Here is a 23,366-nt window from a genome sequence, read left to right on the forward strand (position 1 = left end):
TTTGAAAATTAAAATTCGAAAATTTTTTCTAAAGCCTCCAGGGGACTTCGTTTTCGCACGAAAAAATTTTATGTGCCCTTATTGCATCCGGGCCCACAATTACAATGAATAAAATATATTGAAAACACGTTCTCTTTTGGGAAATAGGAAACTATGCAGCAGTCGCTGTGGAAGTAGAAATTAATTAGTTTCTGAGGGCGTAAAAGCTATCACAGGGTGCCCATCCATCCCCTTAGCCCTTCCGTCGGGGGGCCTATTGTTTTGGCCGAGTCGAGCGCTGGCGGTACAGTCTTTTTCAACAAGATGCAAGGTTCGCACTGCGAACCCTACACAGTACTCACCATCGCGATACAATAGAAAGAGAAAGAGAGACACTAGGAAAAGGAAGGAAACACAGTGCAGGACTACATATTAAGAGGCCCCGTCATCTTATTTGATTGAACATTGCATAGTTTGTTTGAAAATTCATCACTTGTGGAAACTGAAACAATTTCATATTATAAATTAATTTCATTTGTTACAAATTTCTTTTTTTTTCTGTTGATACTTTAATTATTTTTAACTAAAAATATATATATTTTTTAAACAATTCATTGCATGTATTCAAACAATACATTATTCCTTCCTTAGAAAAATATTTTGGCCCTGAAAAGGGCCGATTGTGCTTAACTGTCTGCTGCTTGATACGGCAATCCTCATTGAGGATAGTAATACTTCATTGCTTCTAAAATACTGAGAAACAATTCTTCTTTGGAGGTGTATGTGCTTCTCAAACATATTCAATCAGATAATGTTCAGTATTCTCGACTGACATTTTCCCGAGTTGCCTACGCAGATCCTGTTTGATCTTGGACTAGAGCGACTCATTACTTTGAGTGTGAATATTTTTGTCCTTAGGATTTACGAAATTTGTAGAATGTGTAAAGACCGATCTAGTTAGTCTAGTCGCCGCTATAAACAAGCATGCTCTAATAGGTCCCCGAGATAAATTCTGTTCAAATGGTCCAAAAAATGCCTCCTGAATATGAATATCTTATTATTTTATAAGCCTTCAATGTATATCTATCCCCATTGAGGAAGGAATAATGTATTGTTTGAATACATGCAATGAATTGTTAAAAGAAAAATATATATTTTGAGTTACAAATAATTAAAGTATCAAAAGAAAAACAGAAATTTGCAACAGATCAAAAAATCAAACAAATCAAAATTAATTTATAATTTGAAATTGTTTCAGTTTCCACAAGTGATGAATTTTCAACCAAACTATTCAATGTTCAATCAAAAAAGATGACGGGCCCCCTTAATATGTAGTCCTGCACTGTGTTTTCTTCCTTTTCCTAGTCTCTCTCTCTCTCTCTCTCTTCCTAGTGTATCGCGATGGTGGGTTCTGTGTAGGATTCGCAGTGCGAACCTTGCATCTTGTTGAAGAAGACTGTACCGCCAGCTCTCGATTTGGCCGAAACAATAGACCCCCGACGGCAGGGTTAAGGGGCTGGATGGGAACCCTGTGATAGTTTTTTCCCTTCTGAGGTATCCGAAAACTTGGTACTAGCAAATAAACATAGCAAATAATATTCCGGAACTAACCTTGTTTGTAGGCAATCAAAAAGGTTTATTTCATAAATAATTTGTAAATGGTGAAAAATGGAAAATTAGCTGCTACCGACAGCATCGGTACGGCAGAGGCTTACATTATCGTAGTGACGGAGCTGAAAAAAGATCCTAGCCTCAAAATAGTGAACATGCATACAATTTTTATTTAGCATAATACATTTTTTTACACGTAATCAAACACTTTAATTAGAATTAAAAAAAAATATTTGAATTAAAAAAGGGCTCGAACGATTTATTTCATTTCTAACTTCAAAAATTGCTGGTAATTTGGGAGAATTAAGCCCTGCAAAAGAACTGGTGTTGAGTAAGAAGTTGAAGTTGGTTGAAGCTCACCGTGTAGACTTTAGGGCCTATTCCTGTTTTAAATCAAATTCGTATTCAGAGTGGTAAATCGGCTAATTTCAATAGTTTTAATATAAAACGTTCTTTTTGCATTCTCATCATTTATGATTGAGTAAGTATTAGAATTGTCTGAAATTTGACAATGCCGTTTTTCAACGAATCTCCACGTTTCGAGACCCCCTGATACCTAAAATGAAGTTTTACATGATAACTCTCGAAAAAATGAACGAATCAAATCGATCTTTGGCACACGTTTTTTAGGTCCTAAAAGAAAGGATGAGTTCGTTAAGCAGTCATTTTGGATAAAAATTCAAAAAGTTAGAGCATTTAAAAAATGGTTGGGGTCATTTTGTTATATATAAAATGTTTATATATGACTATTCATATTACTCAGAAAGCTAAACAATTTATCCTAATGACTTCTTTCGATAAATAGAAAATTCTCAGAGCTATAGCATTTTCAAAATTTTATAAATCAATCGAAAATCAAAATTTTAAGCCAAAAAACATACGATATGAAAAAAAGACACGAGAATAAAAGCATTGCTTTTTGAAAGACCTACAAGATTATCATAACAACTTTTTGGATTTTTTTGGAAAATCGAAAATTCAAATTTTGATTCCACAAAAAGCAATAGAAAATGTCATTTGGTGGTCAAACTATGCAGGATACGAAAAAAGATGAATTAACAAAAATTGTGATCCCAGAAAAAATTTACAATTTCGATAAGAATCACTCCTTGATAGGACGCGTATTTTTGGTTTTATTCGTAAAAAATAGCATTGAATATAAAATACAACAAAATTGCATTCCAAATGTAAAGAAGTTAACTCATTATCGAGTGCGAAGCGCGAGATTCAACAGACGCGCGCCTTAGGCGTGCTCAAACTTGCGAGTGAAGCGAGCTGCGCGCACAGTGCGCGATGAGAATGTACACGTGATGCAGGCAGATTTTTTTTATATTTTGACCCGAGCATTCAAACAGAAAACTTTTTACACGAAAACTATTGTAATTAGCCAGTTTTTCACTTCGAATGCACAAATTGAATTGTGCATTTGGTGAAATCATCAAATGTAGAAATGAGTAGTGGGGGTGAAGGGGTTATAGCGTCGTTCTCACTATCGGGGAAAAACGTACTCAAGAGCGGGAGTTCGCAGTACTGAATTTCGCAGTACCGCGACTCAAGTGTATTTACTTTTTAACATGTGCACAGAGCGTGCAACACCTTTTAAGCATTTGATTAAAAAAAAACATTTGGTTAAATTTTAGAAATAAAATAAATTTTTGATCGTAAGTCGCAGAGTTACGGTTAAAATAATATTTTACTAGATAAATACCAGAATGACATATTTTATAGACATAATAAGGCTAACTATTTAAAAAAGAAGCGCTTAGTATTTATTAATTATATAATGCTAGCATGTATTAGTAACGCAAATAAAACAAAAACTATGGTGTTCGAAGGAAAGAGTGAGAAAACACTATGCAATATTTTATGAAATGATGAGAGAATTGAACAAGTTGATAAGTTCGTATACCTTGGTAGCTTATTTACTAGGGACGGGAAGATAGATGAGGAGTTAGATAGACGAATAAATGAAGGTAAGAAGGTTATTGGTAGAGCAGGTCCCCTTATCAGAAGTAAAAATATATCAAATAAAGCTAAAATGGCAACACAAAATTCTATATTTGTACCGACTGTACTATACAGTAGCGAGACATGGACTTATCAAGAAAAAGATAAGAGTAAAATTAACGCAATTGAAATGAGATTCATGCGCATAATATGCGGGAAAACCGTGATGGACAAAGTAAGTAACGAGATAATTCTAAAAGAATGTGGTGCAGAAGAGACGCTAGTAGACACATGGGAAAGATATCGGTTAAGATGGTTGGGACATGCTGAGAGAATGCCAAATGAATGACTAATGAAACAAGTGTATCAAGGTAAAGTAACTGGCAGCGTGCCCAGAGGTAGACCGCGGAAAGAATGGCTAGAATGTGTGAATGAGATCCTAGTTAGAAGAGACATAAGAAGTCACAGAAACACGAGAGCCTGCATGAAAAAATGCATGGACATAAAAGAAGGTAGAGAAGTATGCCAGGACAGGAAAGTATGGTAGCAAATAGTTAATAAAAAGAGTGTCAGTAGAGTGAATGACGCCTGAAACAAAGACCTTGGCTACTAATGGACCCAAGTGGGGAACCTTACATAACGACTTCGTGAGGTTCTTCGCTTGGGGTGATTGCTAGAGAGATTGATCAGCAACCTGGGTCGGAGCAGTGTTGCGGAACGAACGTGTTATTTACTTAAATAACACGAGAATTCTGGATCAATCTGAAAAACAACTATCTCTTCCACACACTACTCCTTTCCCCTACCGAGTGAGTCACGCCTACCCCGAAAGGGAAATGGCTTAATGGTGTAATAATAATAATAATAATAATAATAATAATAATCGGTGGCTCAGTTGGTTAGACACTTGGACTTCACCTCAGAGGTCCGGGTTCGATCCCTGAGCCGGTACCTCTGGAAAATTTTTCAATGTACCTTTACCGAGGTTCTGGTGGTTCGGAACCCACCTTAAGCTGTAGGTCCCCCCGTCGTGTACTTGACTGCAACCCAGTCCGTCAGTGATGGGGTAAAAACCAGGCTTTGTCCAATATGTCTGGGCAGACTGCTCTCATCAGATCACTTGATTGCATTATAAAAATGCGTCCGTGACTGATGATATATACCGGGAGAGCCCCGTGCAAAATGATCAAATACAAATCCAACTCTAACCAAAAATGCCTTCGACATATTGAGCAGTATAAGCGTGTGACAACATTTCGCCACAGAAATGTTTTTATGTAATAATAATGTATTGAGTAAAGTAAGGGAATTGAATTTTAAACTTAGAGTTTGAGTCCAGCAGTCCTAATTAATTAATTAGCTACTGTTTTGCATATTGTACATCCCTGAATATGTTTGAGCTAGTAAATAATTTATATTCAACTATTTAAATAACGTAAACAATAAAAATATTAATCCTTCTATGGCACACTTCCCAACGCGTAACATAGCTGGCATACTGGGGGCTTTTTGACCCCAAGCGAAAAAGGCTTCCCGCAAAGATCGAGATTCCTTATTTTGAATAGCTGAATTTGTTGCACATCCTTGGATATTGATTTCAAAAAATGCTGTGGATTATTTAGTTCAAAATTTATTTTAAATATGAAAAAAAGCTTGTAGAAATTAAAGAATAGCGAAAAGTTATATTTTGAAATGGTTTGGAGGGGTTATCTGGTTAAGGTAACAGGACCGTTAAAGTATCATTTTTAACCTTTAACTGGCACAATTCCTTTTTGTTACGTAAATGGCACAACGGGTGTTGTTCAGCCCACGTGTTCAAACATCTCCCGCGCAGCCGGTATTTAATATTTTTGCCTAACAAAATTATAAAATGTAGATTAAGATATGTTTTTTTAAAAATGGAATCGATTTTATAGGCATTAGTTTAACTTAAGTTCGTTACAAAAACATTTGAAACAAAAAACGACAAAAAGTGAGTTTTTTTTTACTTAAAAATGTATAGGTCACGTAATTTTAAATATCTTTACCTAAAAATGTAGGGTTGTACTTTTGAGAGACTACACTTTAGAAAAAAAAAATACTGCATTATTTATGCTTCCAAAAAAGGCCTCTCTGACGGCGCAACGGGTAAGAAATACCCCACAGTTTTACAAGGTCTACGTTGAGCGGGTGCCCAACGTATGCTGACGTTTTGCCGCTCTGTACTAACCAACTTTACCTTTAGTTAGTGATCTCAATTACTATTAAAAGTCGACACGTGGTCCATTTTCTTAAATTTAGTACGGTTAATTCGAGCTCAAACAAATTTTGGGGTATTTTTTATCCATAGTGCCAGCTTAGGGTTAAATAGACTTTCATAAATTTTCATGCTTGGGGTCTTTCGACACCAGTATGCCATCGATGTAATAAAAATCATAAATAATTCCAAAACTCTCATAAATTCTGTCACATTCTCGGTTATGTAATCCGAACTTAAATCCTCGGGAATTTAAGAACTCTAGGTTTTTGTACATCCGGCAGCATATACAAAAATATTTTGTTTTACATACTTAGTATTCGTGAAAGCAGACGATGAATGAATATTTTCTGAACTGTTAGTGTTTGTGAAATTACTTAATTATAAATTATATTGTAGAATAAAGAATTAGTTCACTGAAAACAATGGACAATTGCATCAATTAAACTAGATAATTAATATCTGGTCTCATTTTTCTAAGATTATGAAATATGACTAACATTTATTTTTTTATTTAGATAACCGGTGGTTCAAGTGGCATAGGAAAATGCGTGGCTCTGGTTGCCGCGAAAAGTGGAGCCCACGTGACCATAATAGCACGGGACATTCAAAAATTGGAATCTGCAAAAAGCGAAATTGTCCGAGCGTGCAGAGACAGAGACACACAAAAAGTCGAGTATTTCTCCCTGGACATTGGAAAAAGCTACGAGGATGTGGAGAAATCGTTGCACGATCTTGAAAAGTCCATGGGACCAATTTACATGCTGGTAAATTGCGCTGGCACAGCAATCTGTGGAAAAATCGAGGATACCACAGCGGAAAGTTTAAAATTGATGGTTGACCTGAATTTTCTCGGTACCTTTTACTGCATCAAAGCTGTCGTGCCCTCAATGAAAAGCAGGAAGGAAGGAATTATCGTTTTGACTTCTTCTCAAGCTGCCTGTCTAGGTGCAACTTTTATTACGAATTCAAGTTTTTTTTCTAAAATCTCAAACAAAATTCTGCGTAAAGATATTTTTGACCATTTTTTTTCCTTCTAATAATAAGAATCTGTATTAAGTAATTAAATAATTTAAAGTTAAGCACTCGAAATAAACAATATTAAACTGAAAGTATTTTGAAATTAAAAATTTTCAAATCGTTATGCTCAAAAATCAACACTTTTCAAATCGAAAGGATTCAATTAATAATTTGACATTTTTAATTTCAAGCCATAAAAATTACAACATTTGTAATTTATAGTATGAAAAATTAATCAATTTGAAATTTGAGAGCTTCATAGATGGATAATTTAAAACTAAGTCTTTAATGCTTATTTTCAACAGGAATCTTCGGTTATTCAGCTTACTGCAGTACGAAATTTTCTCTTCGTGGATTGGCTGAAAGTATATCTATGGAATTATTTCCTTACAATATATCTGTGACACTTAGTTTGCCACCTGACACTGACACTCCAGGTTTCGCTACTGAAGAATTGACGAAGCCTTTGGAAACTAAGTTAATAGGGAAAACTGCTGGTCTTTTTAAGTCTGAAGATGTTGCAAACAAATTATTTAAAGACGCTCTGGTAAACATTTAAGGAATACAGAATTAAAATCGAAAAATAGAGCAAGAATTTAATTATAAAAAGAACTTCGGCTTGTAAAATATTCTTGAATGAACATCTGGGAAACAGATTGGATTTTATAAGGAAACCCGTATTTTTTCGACGTCTTTCAGTCCAGGGACTGATTCATTCCCTCATCAGATATTCGAAAAATAAAATAAAGTTAATATAGTTTAGTTAACTGTGATAACTTGTTATTATTTTTCGGAGTGTTAATTCAATTCCAATATCAACATGTTTTTGCATCATACAATTAGATCTTTTTTCTGCACTTTTTTGTACTTTATTTTCAATATTTATCTATAATTGCTTCCGAAAAATATGACCATTGTCGGACAAACAACTTTTTAAATTCGGCGAAATGTAAAAGGTGATCTGATGAGAAAATGTTACGAAAAGAAGTCGAAAATCCCCTTTCAAAGCCTAGAAAGAAAATTATTTTTAAAAAATTCCTATGAATCAATTTGTTAATTGAGTTTCAATACCTTGTTCCACTGCACATTGTAATTAATTAAAAACATTTTCACAGGCTGGGAAGTTTTTTTCGATAATCGGCTTCGAGAGTTTCATATTGACGACTCTTACTGCAGGAATGTCGCCCTTTACATCCTGGTGTGAAGTAATAATGCAGTCAATGCTGATGGGATTGTTGAGGATTGTTGGAGCTTTTTACCTCGTTTCATTCCAACGAATAGTCTTAAACTGTTTGAAGACTCGTGACCAGAGCAAAAAGTCAGAGTAGATTTGTTACTGTTTTTCAAGTAAAGTGAGTTCGAGAAATTGTATGAAATAAATTTAAGCATTTTGTGATGATAGAATGAATCAAGCTTAATATTTCTCTATAGATTTAATAAAATATAATATATTTTTTAATTCGCTGATTTTCAGTTTTTCTATTTCGAATATTTAGGTAAAGAGAATCCTAACATAAATTGGGGAAAATAATTAACTTGGCCTCGTAAACACTTTTTAACGGTCTGGCTTACTTTTATTTAGTATTCCGTAATTGTATAGTATAGTGTTCTTCGTTAAGCTGTATGGGCTTACACACATAGAGCAGGACTGTTCTTTGCCCCGGTTTTGACAGAAGATAAAATCGAAAACGATGCTTGACTCGTATTCTGAAATTTTCTTGACAGATGTAGCTCTGATACTCAAGTAACATCTGAATTTTGAAAAATGGCCATTCATTTTGCAAATGTCAACAGTATTCATAATAGATATTTTTTCCGAATAAAATTACTTTAATTTATAACATTCATAAAATAATCTTTACATACGTCCCTTATTCGAAACAATTAATATTCATTGTAATAAATAATATATAATAATTACATTAAACCATATATAATAAAAATCCAGGTGTGACTCAGTATCAGAATGTTTTACAAATGTAGATATAACAAAGTTCCTTGCAATTCAATGACTAATTTGTAAAATTTATTCCTACTCTCAAACACTCATTGTTCTCATTCTCTTCGCTTTGCTATCCCATTTTCACTTGCATTCTCTCCTCTTCTCTCTGTAAACTGTTTTGGCATCATTTCACGGATTTGAGACTTGTTTTACATCAATAATTTTCTTCGTGTTTCTGCTTGAGAGCGGGAGAGCTCGTTTTGAGATTCTCTATAGTCTTTAATACAATTTTTTTAATACCCCTTTCACAGACAGATAAAGATTAAGGCCTTTTCACAAATAAAGTTTACATTAGACTAGATTTCTTTTGATTGTTTTCACTGTTTCGATTTCAAGCGAAGTCACATTATGAAAAATAGGCAAATCCGCGGAACGATGCATTTGAAAAATAACTCTTTGCTTATTCGTTTTTCCGAAGATACTCTTCCTTTTCTTTGATAAAAGATGAAATTCGACGAGTAGACGAACAAGCAGAGTGCGATAACGATTTATTAAATCTATCGCTATTACAAACGCAATAACTTTTATAAACGATAAACGCTCGTAAAGTGGAAGGTCGCGCATAAATGTCTCATTTTTTACATGCTTAATAATAGTGATTAAAATTGCAATAGTAGTAGACACGCCAGAACAACAACGAGGCTTCGACATATAATTCGACATTCATACTGTGACAGCATTTTTCGCACCATTTATAAAATTCGCGACAAAAGTACGTCGAAATAAAAGACTAGCGGACGGGAGGGCCGACGTAACTGTCTGCGTCCTGAGAACATTGTTAAAAGATACAAAAAATTAGACAAAATTGAGAGATCCCAAACTAGGCTTATAAAGTAAGTAAATATTCATCTCCTCAATTTTACTTTTGAATGTTACTAATTACTCATAGAAAATAATTCAGCTGCCAAATGTTTTTCGCTTATTTTTTCCTTCATGCATATTTTACATAACCATTTTTTATTGTTTTTTAAAAAATATTTGTACACGATACTTGAATTTAAACATTCATTTTCCTGACTAAACTGGCGTCTATGATGTTGTTTTTATTGATTTCTGTTATCAATTAAATCAACTAATTTTTCAAAAATCACTTTCCACGTTTCTGAATTGATATTATTCAAAATAGTTTCTTTAGAGGAAAATATTATATTACATTGAATTTTTCAGAAAACTTATTTAAAATTTACAAGTCATGCATGGAATATTAATTGTAGTAATGGTCTAATTGAAATACTGAAATGAATATATTGAGAATTTGAGACCTCTTAGCCTCAGTAATCGTGATACCAATTTTCTTTCTTTTTATTTCATTTGAATGTCATTTCTATTAGCTATTATAAAATGCTAAAAATAAGTGGGGCTTAACATTAAATGTTAATTTTAACAAGGTATTCAAATTATAACCAAATTTCACGATTCCTGGGGCATTTATCTTATTGCTCGAAGTTTCAATCCAGTTGTTAATTTAATTACCGACTTTCGGAAATTCGTAACTAGGTGTTAATGTTTTTTTTGGACTGTGTCTTTTGAATTCTCATTCCAATTAAGTATCAACCTCTCCGCAAGTGTGAAAGCGTTGACCCAAATTTAGTGTGAAGATATCGGATGCATATTCTCATATTTGATACACTGTTACTTTAACGATAGGAGTGAGGCGTTCGATCTTGCTTGTGTGTTCGAGGTAGATGAATAATTCACTGAATCAATTCTTATCAAATCTCGCTAAGTACAAAACTACGTAAAACTTGTATCGTAAATCGGTTCTCAGGATCGGGCTCCAATATACAAAAGAAAACTCAGGAACGTTCAATAACACACACATTTACGAAGCAAACAACTTATAAGGCGTCGGTACTTAAATTCTACATCAGACGTCGGTACAAAACTTCAATGTTGTTACTATACAACAATCTATACGATCTTTTTTTTCAAGGAACGACCGAGACTTTCGATTCTTTAAAGAAGATCCTCTTTCGGAAACATGTTTGTATCTTAATTAAAAAATAAAGTTTAAATTTTACACTTCCGTATTTAGACTTCTCTTACCGAAGTTTTCGACATCAGATGCTAAATTAAGCAGTCAATTTGGAATGGTCTGAAGTCAATTCTTGAACGATTAGACAAATTTTTAATTAAATTTTAAAGAGATCTGTGTGGGCAATTTTCAATTTTTTTGTTTAAACTTTTATGTTACTGTCTGTAGCACTGAAAACTTTCTTTTCGGGTCTCTTATCACCTGTTTAACATTTGAAATAGATCAATCAATATTTTGAGGTTCAGCGAGGAAAAGTTAAGTTAAAGAAAATTCGTAATTTTCAGAGTTTTGCAAAAATCGTCAATATTAATTTGTTTTCGTACTTTACATAATATGCCCAATTGCCAAAAATCTTGTAAGATTTCAATATTTTCAGGTTTTCTAGGCCATAATCTAAGTTTTTTATAAACCTCAAGACATTAAAATAATCGATAATCCTACACTTCTCACCTTCTACAGCTCAAGAAATTTTTAGGATAGGTCTGCAAAGCTTTTTAAAGTTATGTTAGTTATTTGTAGTTTCTAGAAACGAGATGGACAAAATGAATTTATCGATTTTGGTAAAATAATGAAAATTAAGAATGTAGAAATACCGATTTAGTTTAAGAAAAATTTGACTGTGATAAAGTTTATGCTCATACAATTTTTAGGATAGTTAGAAAAGCGTTTATAAAATATTTTCGTTTTATAAGGTTTTTAAAAATTAGATTTTTGGACTAGAAACCCAAAATTGTAAGTTGCGATAGTAAATATTATACACAAATGAAATTGAGAAATAATCAACAATATGGATTTTTGAAATGAAATTAGGTATTTTTTTGTCATCAGATATTCTTTGTTAATTTTATAAACCACTTTTTATAAAAATATTCCATACCATACACATATATGGGCAGAAAAATTGGTTATTTCTCTTAATTCTCCCCAAATCATGTTCACAGTGATATCTTGTGATGCGCATTAGTCGTTTGATATTATTTTTAATTTTATAAACAAATGGTAATAATAAGTTCTCGTAGTATCCCCTTACGTTATTTTGCGAATAATAAGCAGTATAATGAAAAATCAACATTTTCTATTTCATATCATTACATTCTCATCAGAGAAGGCATTAGATTTGTGTAAAATTTGACCCCCCCCCCAGTTTTTGTCAAATGTTCACGTTTTGAGACCCCCTGAATCTGAAAAACAGGTTTTTACGAATGTGTCTGTCCGTAGGTCTGTTCGTCTTTGAACACGATAACTTTTAAAAAAGTTAATCTATTAGATAGCCCTGTAATACATTCGTTTAGTGTCAAAAACTAAAGGTCAAGTTCGTTAGCCAACCGTTTTGGATAAAAATTCAAAAATTGCACGGTTATTTATAGTATTCAAAAAGTCAAACAATTTATCCTAACGACTTTTTTCAAAAAATCAAGAATTACCAGAGTTATAGCTTTTATAAAATTTCAAAAAACACGAAAATGAACATTTTATTCCAAATAACGCACGATATAAAAAAACTCAAGTGAAGAAAAATGTTACTTTTTCAATGCCCCACAAAATTATCACAACTATTTGAATTTGCTTGAAAAATCAAAAATTCAAATTTTGACAGTATACAAAATAATGAAAAATCAAAAAATTACATTTTTCGGCCAAACTGTGCAAAATACGGTAAAAGATGAATACACAAAAATTGTGCATTTGAAAAAGATCTACAAATTTGTTATGAATCACTTTTTAATAGGATGCGTAGTTGTGGCTTTAATCGTGAAAAACGACATTAATATTTTTTTTAAATGTGCCCACGCAGCGGGCACATTCTTATCACAACTTTTGTCTTTTAAATTCTTTTTCGTCTCGTGTGTGGCGTTTCAAAAAATTTAACTTTTAATATTTTTGATGCAATTTTTTTATGAATAAAACTAAAAATATAACTATCAAACAATTATTCATACCAAATAAATCATTTTTACATTCTCATCAGAGAAGGTATTAGATTTCTATAAAATTTGACCTCCCTAGTTTTTGCCAAAAGGTCCACGATAGCTTTTGAAAAAATTAATCTATTAGATTGGCTTTTGGTACACTCTTTTAGTGTCCTAAGCTAAATGCCAAGTTCGTTAGTCATATATTTTGGATAAAAATACTAAAAGTGAGCCCGTCTTGAAAATTTTTGGGTACACATTTCTTCATGATTTAAAAATTCTCTGTACAGTTGTTCATAGTACTTGAAAAGAAAAATGTTACTTTTAGATAGCCCTACAAGGTGATCATATGAACTTTTTGAATTTTTTCGAAAAATTGAACATTCAAATTTTGACCTCACGAAAACTAATCAAAAATCAATAATTTCACTTTGCGGTCCAACCATGCAAGATGAGAAAAAAAATTATAAAACAAACATTGTGCACCCAAACAATATCTACAAATTTGTTATTAATCACTTTTTTATAGGACGCGTAGTTTTTGTTTGGTTTATATAAAAAAAACATTTAAAATACAAAAATTAAATTTTTTGACACACGACACAATTAAGGTAAGCCAAAATAAATAGATAAGACTTTTTTACCGAAGGTAGAGCTACAAAAATTTTATTAATGGTTTTTTTTACATTCTCATCAGAGAAGGTATTAGATATGTGTAAAATATGACAACCCCCCACCCTCAGTTTTTGTGAAATGTCCACGTTTTGAGACCCCTTAAATCCGAAAAATAGGTTTTTACGAATGTGTCTGTCAGCACGATAACTTTTCAAAAAATAATTCTATTAGATTGGCCTCTGATACACTGTCTTAGTGTCCTAAAGGTCAAGTTTGTTAGCCAGCTATTTTGGATAAAAACTCAAAAACTGAGCGCCTTTTGAATATTTTTGAGACCATTTTTTAAAAAGTCAAGAATTCTCTGTACGGTTATTCATAGTATTTAAACAGTCGAACAATTTATCTGATGACTTTTTTCTTAAAATTAAAAATTATTGGTATTATAGCATTTACAAAATTCCAAAAAACACGAAAATTAACCTTTTAAGCCAATCAAAGGACGATATGAAAAAATGGCATGAGAAGAAAAGGTTTGATTTCTAAATGCCCAAGAAAATTATAACAACTTTTTTAATTTCTTGATTGATCAAAAATTAAATTTTGACAGCATACAAAATAATGGAAAATCCAAAAGTTACATTTTTTCATGCAATATTTTCACAGTGTTTCAAATATTCTCAAATCTAATAATGCGTTTCAAAAAAATATATATACATGTGTGTGTGTGTGTATACATATATACATAATTTATAAGTTAAAAATCGGTAAGGCTGCTCAGTAGACCGTATGTGTAAAGTTTAAATCCTGAAGAAAACCTTAGAAATGAGCAAATTCAGTTTATGGAAAAAAGACAAAAGTTGCAATGAAACGTTTAATAATACATTTTTTTAAAAAGAATGCGCATCTTTTTTAAACGGGGCAATAAAACTTCGTCTGTTTTAACACCAATGCAAGTTACGAATGAAAATAATATACATTTATTGGAATGATATAAAATTGCAGGGATAAACTCGAGTGCGAAGCACGAGATACGTGATGAGAATGTATTCGTTAAAGCCAAAAGAGCTTTAACAAAAGAGAATTCACAGTCACCAAATTACTGTTGTTGATGCTTTCACCTGTAGTTTTAAAAAGTCTTTGCAGAAAGATCGAGCGTGTAGCGCGAGGTAAATACATTATTGAGCGCGAAGCTCGAGATAAATATTATATCGAGCGCGAAGCGCGAGAACCAGCAGTCGCGCGCTCAACCGTGCGAGCCGCGCGCGCGGCGCGCGAGGACATGGTGCCCGCTGAGCGGGCAGATTTATTTTCTTATTTTTGGATCAAATTATATAAACAAGTGATTGCTGTAAGCGTTCATTGATATATTGCATCACTGGCAACATAATTGAAGAGACATTAAAAGAAATTTTTTTGCATATCAGGAATTCTCATGAAATAAACATTGGTTAAGGGATTTCCTAAGACTTCAAACGGTTTTATGGGATCACGAATAATATTAAAGGGGTTCGAGGTAATTAAAAAAAATTATGTGTTAATAAAATCAGTTTAAATGATACTAGATTTACTAAGAACTCCAGTCGGTAAATGTCGGTAGCAGTAATCTGTGATTAAAATTCAACTCTTTTATAAAAATAAAATATGTCCGACAGTTGTGTCTCTTTGGAGAGAAAATAAAAATGCAAAATGTAGACTTAATTGATATATAAGCTTGATTATAATGGAAATAATGGATGAGATAATTTTTTTTAGAATTCCAGTCCCAGTCGACCCTTTTGCTATAGTAAAATGCGTCGCCTAACCAACAACTTTGGGAAGTCAGTCGAACGAATCTATTGTGTCTCACCTCTCGATGCATTATTATTATTATTATTATTATTATTATTATTATTATTATTATTATTATACATATCAAATCAGGCATTATTCATCCATCTTCATTTAACTATTACGACCTTCGCTAATGCGTTAATTATTGTTATACCCATCGCGTGGCCAGCCTGTGCTATCCTCACAGCCATCCGTATATACATGAACGTAATTTGCAATTCGAATTCGTGCCTATTTTCTATACCAGTGGCGTTACTACCCTTTCTGGGATCGACAAACTTCAAAATTCACTTCGGGAACGAATTCAAATTTCTCAATTTAATTCTCTTGTCGGATACTATGTAAATTTTATTTCCTAAATTCAAGTTTCTAAATTTCAATTCTTAATGTCGAAGTTGCTTTCCAAAGAGTAAAACATTAAATCACTATATTGTAGTATTTTTCCAATTGATTACTCTCAGAACATTTTTATTTCGTTTCAGATTTTGAGAGCTTTCTTATTAGCAAGAAGTGATATTTCTCTTTCAGAGAAGAATAAATGCTAAGAAGTGTTTATGACAGGTACGATATGCTTTCCTATATACATAAATTTATTGTAAGGTGTGGAAGAAAATAATATTTATATACATATTATTAGTGAGCTAGGCGATGGCTTGTCGAAAAAAAGGTATGAAGCTTGATTTTCTTAGATTTCTTAAAACTAAAAGTTGTTGTAAATTTTCTTTTACAACAAATTGATCTTTTGTCCGTTTCGAACCGGGTAGCACAGGTGGTCATGCAAATGCTTTAACGATCCAGAAATTATGACACAGTGAAGGTATTTTAATATAACACGTACGGTATATCATAATTAACCGTATGTACTTATAGTATTTATTTACAGACAATTACATGAATCTTGGAATCTTATCGTCTTTTGCAAGTAGCTATCTCACACATTTCCAGTTTTTTATTATTTCCATACAATTTCTCTTGGAATTTGATCATAATTGCGAAATTTTAACTTTTGAGTCTTATACTAACAATAAATTATCTAAGGTTTCGCAGCCTGGATTTTATAATTGTTTTTTGGGTGTTGAATTAAAGCTTCTTGAGAATTTGGGAATTGACAGTCTTCAAATTAGGTCAATTTTATTACACTTTATTTGAAAAGTAAACAGTATTTAAAAATGAAGTTTTAGGCCATATTTGCTTATTTACAAGAATGCAAAAATCATTAAAAATAATAGTTTTAAAGATAATATTCATTTTAAAGATACAACTTATTTCAAAATATATTGTATCTCATGGAGAATTTTAATAATCCTTTATTTGCTTTACGGATAAATAACATTTAGAATCATTTTAAAAATAAATTTTGGACAAAGTTATAATTAAGTAAATAGTAATAATAGGAACCCAAAACGGCGAAAACTTGCTAATAAAAGACAGAGCAAAGCTGTGATAGAAACTGACAAGATTGGATTTGTACATATTAGATTTCATAAGTAGGAAGTTTATTCTTCTAAAAGAGGCCATACACTATTTCAAAGCTTGAAAAAAGTGGTTCATTTTAGTTCTATATTTATAAAGTACCGTCTCTTTTCATTCTTTTTTAAAATTGAACTGGTTTTATTCTGATATTCTTTCAAATGGAAAATAATAATTATTTTCAATTAAAATTCCTTTAAAGATTTAACAATGATTTCCCTTTTATGTACTATATATATCATATTTAAAATAAAAAGGGATTTTTAAATTCATTTACTCGAAATCCAAATTCATTTTTGGATATCTAAATTAATTCTGAACTCAACAGCATTCATTGAAAAATATTGGAAAACGAAAAAGAGGGATATTGAAATATTGGATAAATGAGAATGGTCATTAGATATGTAAATTTGTAAAAGAAAATGAATATCAGAGATAAACTTATCACAAGAAATTAGCAAAATTTCAATAAAATTTTGAATCGAAATCCTGAAATGCTTTCAACATTAAATTTGCAATTTAAAAAAATGTTCCAATGATAATATTTTGAAATTAGAAATTAATTGGAAGTTTGATGAAATTTAAGATGAAAATTTAAGAAGAGTCTAAATTGAAAAAGTGTAAAATATAAATAATATTGAATGTATACTGAAATCTTTCAACGTTTTCAAAAACCGGAGCAAAATCGTCATTGGGATGGTTTGATATTTATCTAAACAAAAATACTTTAAAGCAGAGATGAATGTGTTTTTAATTTTTATTTATTCATTGAATTGGTCACTTTCAGTGTAGATTTAATTTGCTCCGGCCAGTAATATATTGTTTTCCTATGTACGACACTTTTTTGAAAATAAAATAAATTTAATGTGGCATTTGAAGTAGTTGCCTTCCCTTTGAATATTTAAAACTATGGGAAATCTTTTATACTGAAATAGTTTTAGATGAAACTGTATGGTAAAATTCAGATTCTTTGAAATAAAGTTAATTATAACAATTTATGAAATTGAACAAATTCAAATTAAGGTAGTTATCACGATAAAAATTAGATATCTGAAAAATAGGTTTTCTATGATTTTAGTAATCGAAATAATATTTCTGACCATGTAATATTAAATGCAGCTGCATTTTTTCTTGCTGTCGCTTCACACAGATTTTTGAAAATTTATCATACTTCAATAAATGGCTAATTTTTTCCGGAAAAAGTTTCTCTAAAACTGTATTGTTTTCAATTTTAAAAGTACATTATTTTATGGCTATTCTATTCTCTATATTCTATACTAAAACAATTTTTGAATATATTTGAAAATTATTAACTTAATTTCAAAATTGAAAATGTATTCGCTTAAAAAATAAGCAACGCATTATTAAAATTCATTTATCTTAGAAAATCGTAGAAAGTGACAGAAAAAATGCAACTACAAAAAATATTGTTAAAATATTTATTTTTCGTAAGTCTTAAGCTTTTATCACAAAGAAGAATTTTTTTCTTTTACAAGACATGCCTGACAATATAATTTCAATTGTTAAATGCATGAACAATTTTTGTCCACAAACCTGATTTTTGGTATGACGCAAAATGTTTGGAAGAAGCCTTTCGGTAAAATTACAGCCAACTCTTGTTTTCAGTCCTGTGTCGTGGGTTACCTTCAAATGGTTTTGTACTAAATTCGGGGGGACTGAAACCTAAAAAGTCAGGTGCGCCTGAATCGTTTCCAATCAGAATGCAATCGCTCTCGCCCTGCTTCCCTGAGAAATTGTATGGGCCAGCAGTTCTAGGAAGGCCGAGAACGAGTGGACTGAAAACGAGAGTTTGGTGTATAAAAGATATAGCAATTGAAAAGATTAAAACCTGAAAAATATTAATTTAGTTTTTAAATGGAAAATATTTTAAAATTTAAACCCGTGCTTCAGCATAACTTGAATCGAAAAAGTTTATTTTCTAAATTGAAGTTTTATAATCGTAGACTTTACAATGTTAAAAGAGAAAAATGAAATAAAATTGGAGATGAAATGTGAAAAGCCGTGAGTGGTGTGAAAATGAAATTGACGATGAAAGCTTTGAATTTGAGTAAAACGAAATTTCCACTTATGACTTGAGTCTACCGACAGGGAAACGTCGTTGAATTGAAATTCCCCGGTAAGGAACGGAAGCATCATGGCGTACCTAATTGCAAAATCGATTCTATTCCTTGTAGAAGTTCACGGAGGCGAAAGCATGTTCAGGACGGCTCTTCTCGAGAAGCTGAGCTCAGAAATAATATACGACTGGCAAAGGGGCAGAACTTTAAAGTTTATTCGGTAGATTAATTGAGGGATGGCGGGAGATAAAAAAAGAAGTTAGAAGACGTTATGAGCTCGTAGCGCAACTCTGGCTCTGCTTCTTCTTCAGAACACCTTACGGCTTACGAGGAGTTACGAAGACGTATCGATGAGTGGAAAAACAATGGCCAGTGGCGCAGGCTAGCTTGTACTCTTTTCTCTGAGAAACTTTAGTTATACAAAAAGAAAAATCACATTTTCGAAGTAACATTCGAAAGAAAAAAAACGCTATAATGATAATAATCTAATTACATTTATTTGCATTGGTTTGAGTCACAACTTTTAACTTAAAAACTTATGGGAAAATTAAATTATGAAGAAAATGGAAAAAAAATTTGATCAAAGGTTAATGTTGTGCGGGAGGTACACAGCTAATATTTTAATCTTTTAGTTTAATAAGTATTTATAAATAATGATTTTTAAAATGGAATATTTTCAACTGTAATTGAATCAGATTTCTAAATTACATCATTGTCAAAATTCAAAGGGTCAAAATCAAATTTTGTGAAAATGTAGCATTAAAAATGTAATATACTGTAATTTTAACAATCAAGAATTAAACAAATTTAAATAGTCATTAATTCTTGAGATTTTTAAAGGTGAAAGATAAAGTTCCCTCTCTTTACACTATTTTTGCACGTTCCCTTTATTTTTATGATTCAGAAGTTTAATTGAGAATGATTTAATGTCTTCTATAGGAAATTAATAAAAGATTTAAGGTTTAGCTTAGAAAAAAATAAATTTGTCCTCGATAAATTTCCCTTCTTCCTCGGTAATTGGTTCAGTTACCTTATGTGAAATTTTTCATAATTTTAATTTTAAAGAAGGCAGAATTTAGTGACAAAATGTGTAACTTCAGATGAAAAAGGTGGCCATGGCTAGTCGTTCAGTTTTATAGAAAGAATAGATGAAATCTTAGGATTTTAATTGGTGGATATTTAAAAGAGAAGGGGGATCTCACCATGCCACCAGGGTCATTTGTTGGAAAAACTAGACAGACGCTTCGTGAATAATGACAATTCTTTCGAAGAGAGAAATATAAAATTTGAAACAGTTAAAAATAAAAGGTTTTAACTCACACATATTAACATCAAAATTCAAAACCTTAATCAAACCTTTCTTTTGGCATCGTGATAAATGGAACAATTAAAATTTTAATAGTAAAAATGAAATAATGCCAAGATGGAAATATTTAAAACTTTAATGGAATAACTACAAATTGATTTTCTTTTAAATCAGTTTTGCATGGGATGTATTCGTAATCATACAATTTCAGTCAAAGCTTAATATTGGGAATAATTTATAATTTGAATTATTCATCAGTATAAATAGTATTTCTCATTGAAGCGTCATAAAATAATCTAGTTTTTTAGAATTTTGATTATAATAGTGTAAGCACTGGTAATGAATAATGCACCATAAAACGAAAGGTGTTAAAAGAAGTTTTAAAAGTTTTCTTAAAAAAAATGAGGAAAAAGAAATCGAGTTTATCTTTGAAATTAGTTCGGATAAAAATATCTAAAAGCTATTTTTCAAGTGACCTAAATAAGTTCATTCCTTCAAGAGTTAATTTGAATGTGAAGAATTTTTAAAGACAGAAATATTTCAATTTTCTGAAGGGGGTGAAAGGCAGAAGTGGTAAAGGAAGTCCCAGAAATAATTTTTATGCGATTCACGTTTGCTCAAGTAGTTTATCGTTCCCGGCCCACATACGCCCTATACCGCAGTGTCTTATTAACATAATTGTACCGCGATGCAGGAAAGGTGTACAGCGGCGTTTTTGATTTCGTAAATAATTATCACATACAAATGAGCAATCAATTAAATATGACATCTTATCATGCCTGATCGTGAGTAGTATTTCGAATTGCCTACGCCACTGGGAATCAGAAAATTAGATAAATCACTACTCGCTAGCGGCCGGATTAGACTGTTTTGAAATTAAAGCGTAAGAATTCTTTTTTTTTCTGGAGGGTACCTTCACATACTTCAATTTTATTTGAAAAATAAGTCCTTAAAAATAGAGCCGTCCTAAAGCTAATTAAATTAGTTACTTTCTACCCTCAAATATTGCAGTTTTGAATCTATGCCTCAAGAATTCAAGAGTAATTAATTTTGAACCAATTTTTAAATTCGCATTGGTAACTTGTATTGGATAAGTAAGAATTTGCATTAAAGACACTCGCGATTGAGTAGCTTTTTTATTCAATAAAGAATAAAAAAAAATATTGCGAAGTAGATTGTATTATCTGAAACAAAGTTCGAGATTGAAAAATGCAGTGGTCAACTACATTTTCGTTTTTCTATTTATTGTATTCAATACATTAAGGATTTGAGGAAAATAAAAAGAGTGGAAAAGTACTTAGCAGGTATTGAAATGCACTAGAATTAAAATTACTGTATTAAAATTAAAGAATTAAAATTACTGTATGATACTTGACTTTAAAAAATGAATTGTTCAACATCTCGATCCCTGTTTAATCAACAAGGACACAATATATTTGTACAAAATAATAAGATTGATACAAAACGCTTTTTTGCTCAGAAATGGGGTACCCTTAATATTAACCACTTTCTTATAACTTTGTAATTTCTTATTTCTTTCCTCATTTATCGTTTTGTCTTTTCGCACTTTTGTGTAATCTTATTCCTTGGACATTCCTCATAAGTCTTTTTACCATTAATTATTATTGCCAAAGCTTCTTGGGCGTTTTGTCCTTCGTTGCACGATACATTCAAGAACGTGGCTTCCAGTCTCATGAATACCGCAGTCCGTGAAATAGGACCTTTTTATTAATATTTAAAAAAAATTAATGTAAGGTCCTTCGGGAATTTTCTAGGCAGATGACACGTATTTATTCCCCAGACACACCGAGATTGAAAAACTTAGTCGATATACTGCTTGATTACCGATCGATTATTGTTCTATTTGTGAAAGCTTCTTGATTATCGCGGCACTAAACTTGCAGGGTTGGATAAAAAACTTTGGGTAAGAACGACCATCATGGTCGTAAGGACGAAAATTAACAGACGATGACTGTTATTTTGAGTTAATGTCACTCCTCCTGCCAACCACCAGAGAACTTCACAGCAACCTGGGATTGAGCTCTTTCCTCGCTGAATAGCTGCGGGGTGTTCTCCTATAATAAACAAAATAAATGTTAAATTAGAGAATTTATAAGCCAACAACATTTGGAAAATTAACTTTTCACGTTTCGTTTTTATTAAATAGTATCTATATAATTGCAGTTGCATTTTGTTGCTTTCAGTTTCTTAGATGACATGGTATGAAAAAATATTTATCTATAAAAATGAAGAGTAATATACACCCAACTTTCGCTTTTAGTCACTTTGTTCTCGGCCTTCCTAGAACTGCTAAGTTCCACAGTTGCTCAGGGGAGCAGGGCGAGAGCGATTGCGAAATTATATACATCACTGTTTACGTTTCGATCCCCTCGAAATCAGTCCAAGGCTATTTTAAGGCAACCACCGAAACTTGAATAAAAGCGAGAGTTTGTGTAATATGATTTCTGCCCGAAATATTTATAGGTCGAATATTCGTAATGCTCATTCGTGTAGAGACATGATATATATGTTCTGAAATAGATATAATTATTATTAAAACAAGACTTACAGAAATACGCTTAAAAAATAAAATCTTTATTTTTTTGAACCGCAGCTAGTTTTTTTCATGCTTTAAAGAAAAAATTTGCGAAGGAAATTTTTATATAAAAAACATAGCACACGAAGGTGTGAAAATCTCGGTTGAATAAAAATAGAGTGAGTAGGGATGAAATTAATCGCATCATTGCTTACTTAATCGATCTTTTTATTAACCTGTCTAAGGATACCAGAAATTAGATTGTCTCGTTTAAGGGCGCCTGATCTTGTTAAACATTCTTAATATGATATGAGAAAAGTACTTGGATTATAAGTAATCAGCACTGATAGGACAGAGATTCGCGAAACTCATTAAAGTATTTAACTATTTTGATGATAATACACGAAATATATGCTCTGGCATATTCATTGATTTAAAAAACTGGTGTGCAATCGGATTATGTAAAATAACCCTTTGGACTTCAGAATCTGGAAGCGAAGGCAGAATTAACATAATTCAGTTGGAATAAGCGGAACATTAAAATAAAGGAGATAAAATTTTAATATATAAAGATTGAATAGATAATATTCAATGGCCGTTCTTCGTTTGAAAATAGCTTTAAAATTATCCACGGTTCTGCGCTCAAATCGTTTAAGACGTTATGAGTTCGAATCTGATCTGAATTCCTCATTATTTCCTAGAGATCAATCAAATATTTTATAGCCGGAAAAAATATATATAGTTTATACATAGTGGAAAAAATATGTATAATCTAAGTCTTCCTTATACAA

General features: G+C 31.7%; 2 protein-coding genes and 2 long non-coding RNA genes across 4 annotated transcripts in view; 2 read left to right on the forward strand and 2 right to left on the reverse strand.

The window, feature by feature from the left end:
• Positions 1 to 8,252, forward strand: part of LOC117177703 (3-ketodihydrosphingosine reductase) — an 11,468-nt gene extending 3,216 nt beyond the window's left edge. The window contains exons 2-4 of the mRNA XM_033368577.1: positions 6,292 to 6,721; positions 7,099 to 7,340; positions 7,909 to 8,252. Coding sequence (XP_033224468.1) covers positions 6,292 to 6,721; positions 7,099 to 7,340; positions 7,909 to 8,121 — 885 coding nt within the window. The 3' untranslated portion in view covers positions 8,122 to 8,252. The remainder of the gene's footprint in view (positions 1 to 6,291; positions 6,722 to 7,098; positions 7,341 to 7,908) is intronic.
• Positions 8,253 to 8,345: 93 nt separating this feature from the next.
• Positions 8,346 to 9,232, reverse strand: LOC117177706. Its single transcript, XR_004467739.1, has 2 exons — positions 8,715 to 9,232; positions 8,346 to 8,544 (listed from the first exon to the last, which is right to left on the reverse strand). It is a non-coding gene; the product is annotated as an uncharacterized LOC117177706 (long non-coding RNA).
• Position 9,233: 1 nt separating this feature from the next.
• Positions 9,234 to 23,366, forward strand: part of LOC117177705 — a 114,289-nt gene continuing 100,156 nt past the window's right edge. The window contains exons 1-2 of the long non-coding RNA XR_004467738.1: positions 9,234 to 9,628; positions 15,668 to 15,746. This is a non-coding gene — a long non-coding RNA (uncharacterized LOC117177705). The remainder of the gene's footprint in view (positions 9,629 to 15,667; positions 15,747 to 23,366) is intronic.
• LOC117177704 (lachesin-like) overlaps positions 21,362 to 23,366 on the reverse strand; it is a 180,845-nt gene continuing 178,840 nt past the window's right edge. The window contains exon 5 of the mRNA XM_033368578.1: positions 21,362 to 22,114. Coding sequence (XP_033224469.1) covers positions 21,921 to 22,114 — 194 coding nt within the window. The 3' untranslated portion in view covers positions 21,362 to 21,920. The remainder of the gene's footprint in view (positions 22,115 to 23,366) is intronic.

This window comes from Belonocnema kinseyi, chromosome 8 (assembly GCF_010883055.1).
Source record: "Belonocnema kinseyi isolate 2016_QV_RU_SX_M_011 chromosome 8, B_treatae_v1, whole genome shotgun sequence".
NCBI lineage: Eukaryota > Metazoa > Arthropoda > Insecta > Hymenoptera > Cynipidae > Belonocnema > Belonocnema kinseyi.